Source organism: Bison bison, unplaced genomic scaffold, assembly GCF_000754665.1.
Source record: "Bison bison bison isolate TAMUID 2011002044 unplaced genomic scaffold, Bison_UMD1.0 scf7180017864062, whole genome shotgun sequence".
NCBI classification, from domain to species: domain Eukaryota; kingdom Metazoa; phylum Chordata; class Mammalia; order Artiodactyla; family Bovidae; genus Bison; species Bison bison.
The window spans coordinates 1,039,242-1,043,906 of NW_011494634.1; the positions used below are offsets into that span (position 1 = coordinate 1,039,242).

Below are 4,665 nucleotides of genomic sequence, written 5' to 3' on the forward strand. Positions count from 1 at the left end.
CTTCTTTTCACAGCTATTTTTAAGGCCTCCTCAGACAGCCATTTTGCTTTTTTGCATTTCTTTTCCATGGGGATGGTCTGGATCCCTGTCTCCTGTACAATGTCACGAACCTCCATCCATAGTTCATCAGGCACTCTGTCCATCAGATCTAGTCCCTTAAATCTATTTCTCACTTCCACTGTATAATCATAAGGGATTTGATTTAGGTCATACCTGAATGGTCTAGTGGTTTTCCCCACTTTCTTCAATTTAAGTCTGAATTTGCTAATTCACTATGTTACAGCAGAAACAAAAACAATGTTGTACAGCAATTATCGTCCAAATAAAATAAAAAAAATTAAAGTCTGAATACAGAGATAGCATTTAGAATCAAATCCCATACTGGCCAGAGAAGCTCAGAGGGCTCAAACATACCTTGTATGCACCAGGACCTGGAGACCCCACAGAGACTGAGACAGAACTGTGTTTGGGTGTCTCCAGAGGAGGTACAGGTCAGAAATGGATTGCTTCAGGGGCAGGGGCTCTGGGTGCACTAGACTGGGTATGGCATAAGCCCTTTGGGAGGAGGCTGCCATTAACCCACCATAGAGTCGCTAGATCTTACACACGACTGGGGAAACAGACACTCAAAGGGCACAAACAGAATCTTGTATGTACCAGGACCCAGGAGAAAGGAGCAGTGACCCCACAAGAGACTAACCCAGACTTGCCCATAAGTGTCCAGGAGTCTCTGGTGGAGGCGTGGGTCGGCGGTGGCCTGCTGCAGGATTGGGGACACTGAGTATAGCAGTGCGTGCATGGGACCTTTTCATTACCTCCACCATAGTTTGGCCTCAGGTCAAATAATACCAACAAAGGTCCGTCTAGTCAAGGCTATGGTTTTTCCAGTTGTCATGTGTGGATGTGAGAGTTGGACTGTAAAGAAAGCTGAGCACTGATGTTTTTGAACTGTGGTGTTGGAAAAGACTCTTGAGAGTCCCTTGGACTGCAAGGAGAGCCAACCAGTCCATCCTAAAGCAAATCAGTCCTGAATATTCACTGGAAGGACTGATGCTAAAGCTGAAACTCCAATACTTTGACCACGTGATGTGAAGAACTGACTCATTTGAAAAGACCCTGATGCTGGGAAAGATTGAAGGCAGGACGAGAAAGTGACAACAGAGGATGAGATGGTTGGATGGCATCACTGACTCAAGGAACATGAATTTCAGTAAATTCCAGGAGTTGGTGAGGGACAGGGAAGCCTGGCGTGCTGCAGTCCATGGAGTCTCAAAGAGTCAGACATGACTGAGCGACTGAACTGAACTGAGTACAGAAAAAAAAACAGGAGTAAAACAATTCTTGGAGAAATATTGTGACGTAAATCAAAATTTGGGGCTTAGTGTTGAAAGTGAGCTGTTCCATGTTCTATCTTCAACAATATAAGAGAAAAAGCCTGTTAACAAGTAAGCCCACTCATATTTCATGTAAATACCTCCTGCCTTATGTCAAAACTGTTTTTTCAAGAGCAACAGAATTTTTCCTTTAAATTAAAAACAAACTCAAGATTTTAAATGATTGTTTCCCATTGTATTGTTCCTTTCCTGTCTCTGTTTTTTGACCTAGCGTAGAGTCCTTAGTGGGAAAAGGAAGGGCATGATCATTCATCTCCATTAACAGTCTTGAGTGGTTTCTGTGATCTAATCATCTGAGTCAAGAGACATGTAAATGCTCATGTAGTTAGAGGAACTATTCATCCACACTGGACTTTTACTTAAGCTCTGTCTACATCCTTCATAGTCATGTTTCAGAGAATGTCTCATTAACTGGGCAGATCTTTGAGAATTATACTCTTTCTTTGAAAAAAAACCTCTTATTGGATTTATGCCAACAAAAAGCAGAACCCATTCTTTAATAGTTTAGTATTTGGAGGGAATGTAAGGAATTACTGTTATGTTCTAAATTCATTTATGATACCATGGTACATTAGAGCAGAGTCAACCAGATTGCATTCAGAGTGGAACCAAAATCTGTCATTTTTCAGATGTTCAAGTTCACTGCAGAGATGAAAACAAGAATGACCCAAGTGCAGATAACCACTCTTTATTTCATCAGTTTGAGTCCATTATTGTCTGTGTCCTACTCATATATTTGGTCTTAAGAAAATTTGAGTGCCACAGAATTAATGTTTTTGAACTGTAGTGGTGGAGAAGCCTCTTGAGAGTCCCTTGGACTGCAAGGAGATCTAACTAGTCAATTCTAAAGAAAATCAACCCTGAATATTCATTGGAAGGACTGATGCTGAAGCTGAAACTCCAATACTTTGGCCACCTAGTGAGAAGAGCTGACTCATTGGAAAAGACCCTGATGCTGGGAAAGATTGAAGGCAGGAGAAGGGGATGACAGAGGATGAGACAGTTGGATGGCATCACCAACTTGATGGACAGAAGTTTGAGTAAGCTCTGGGAGCTGGTGATGGATGGGGAAATCTGGCGTGCTGCAGTTCATGGGGTTGCAAAGAGTTGGACATGACTGACCGACTGAACTGAGCTGAAGATAATCTTAAATATATCTTCCTCTTGATCATTCTTTTTTCCCTGTTAGTAGTCATCTTGTTTTCCAAAATATGGTGCTATAGGAGACAATTTTACTTCATGGAGAGTGAGTAAGGAGATTGTTTTTATGACTATTGTACTGTGCCCACCTGACAATTTTTACCCCTTATCAATGAAGTTAACTGAAGTGTATGAGTAGATTGTCTGAGAATTTCATGACCTCTCTCCCTTGGGTGAGCAAATGAAGGATGCAGTGTCATCTCTTTTGTAAGAATCAAACTTTTCCCCCCATAACCATGAGTTCACTTACATTTGCAAGCATCTGGGGCAGAGAAAGGTCTTCGGAGGTCCCAGTAGAAGCCTGGCTTACATCGCTGGCAGTGTTGACCTTCTGTGTTGTGCTGACAGTCATTGCAGACGCCGCCACTACGATTCCCTGATGCCTCCCACACATTAATGTCAAAGTGACAGGCGTCAGCATGTCCATTGCACTTGCAGGCTGGGGGAAAGAAGAATCAGAGGAAAACAAAGAATTAAAAATAAAATGACAGTTTCTCTAGTATTCAGGCAGTTACGAGTAGGGCAAACTGACTGCTAAATTTTTTTAAAAATTAGTTTTTTCAGATTCATAAGTAGAAAACAGACTTGTGGTTGCCAAGAGGGTGCGAGGATGGGGAAAGAATAGAGTAGGAGTTTGGGGTTAGCAGATGCAAACTATTACATATAGAATGGATAAACAATGAGGTTCTACTGTAATAGCACAGGGAACTACATTCAATAAACTGTGATAAACCATAATAGAAAAGAATATGGAAAAAAGAATACATGTGTGGTGTGTGTGTGTGAAGTTGCTTCAGTCGTGTCCGACTCTTTCGTCCCTTAAAGACTGTAGCCCGCCAGGTTCCTCTGCCCATGGGATTCCCCAAGTAAGAATACCAGGATGGGTTGCCATTCCCTCCTCCAGGGGATCTAACTGACACAGGGATCAAACCTGTGTCTCTTATGCACTGGCAGGTGAGTTCTTTACCACTAATGCCACCTGGGAAGCCTTATGTATGTATAATTGAATCACTCTGCAGAAATTAACACAACATTGTAAATCAATTGTACTTCATTTTTTTTTAATTTAGTTTTTTGAATAGTATACATTTTCACAATACAGGAGTCAAAACAGTGTAAGCAGGTTTATATATTAAGAACTCTAGTCTCCCCATCCCTATTCACCCTGTTTCCTCTGGCCCTCAGTAGTTTCTTTCCTTTCTTCCTTCCTTCTCTTTCATCCTTCTCTCCCTCCCACCTTCCTTCAAACCTAGAAGGAAACCTCTGGTGCACAGGGGTTAGTAACTTGGCAGATAGATTGATTTGCCTTTCATGAAGTACTATTCTTCAGTTATTGTACTTGAGTGTATGAGGTGGTCTCCTAAAGAGGCCTTAATTTTCTTATGGGAGAGGCTTGCAAGTTTCTTATGTAACAGATTCTCAAAGTCATTTCTAAGATTATAGTCAGTAGCACCAAGTGACAAGTCTCTGTGTTCTATATGTATTTAGATATGCAGCTGTTTTCTGTGGAAAGGGTCATAATGGCACTCTAGGAATTCGGAAGAAATTCTTTAGATTCTCTTGATTGATTTAGAATAAGGATCTGAACTTTTTCCTGGAGGTCAGCTGTATTTGAAAATGTTTTTGCTATTGTTTTTCATTGTTTCCTTGATGTGTTATGATATTTTGACCAGATTCATAGTCTTTAAAAAGCATACTATAAGATAATTTAAGATTTATGCTTAGAGGAAATCCTGTACATTTCCGTGAAACTAAAATAAATCAGCTATGATTCCAAACTACCTATGGGAAGAGACTTCCCACAATTTTACCCACTGTATTTGCCTTTAAATCCTAGTAAAGTTGAAGTTTGTTAGTGTAAACATTGTTATGGGCACGTGCATTTCTCGGTGCCTGTATATTTCCATTTCATGTGTGCTTCATTTTTAATTGCAAAGAAAAAAATGGTTCACATTCCCATATTTTTTACTCTTCTATCTAATCTCAAACCCAAAGTTAGCCATGACAGTGTTAGTTTCATTGTTGATGAATTGGCATAGTTTCAAATCTAATTTGTTTTTTTTTTTTTTTT

General features: G+C 40.3%; 1 protein-coding gene across 1 annotated transcript in view; it reads right to left on the reverse strand.

Annotated features, from left to right (window-relative positions):
• The window catches only part of NTN4 (netrin 4), a 134,177-nt gene that overhangs the window by 50,104 nt on the left and 79,408 nt on the right, over positions 1-4,665 (reverse strand). Inside the window, exon 5 of the mRNA XM_010836288.1 lies at positions 2,845-3,033. Coding sequence (XP_010834590.1) covers positions 2,845-3,033 — 189 coding nt within the window. The remainder of the gene's footprint in view (positions 1-2,844; positions 3,034-4,665) is intronic.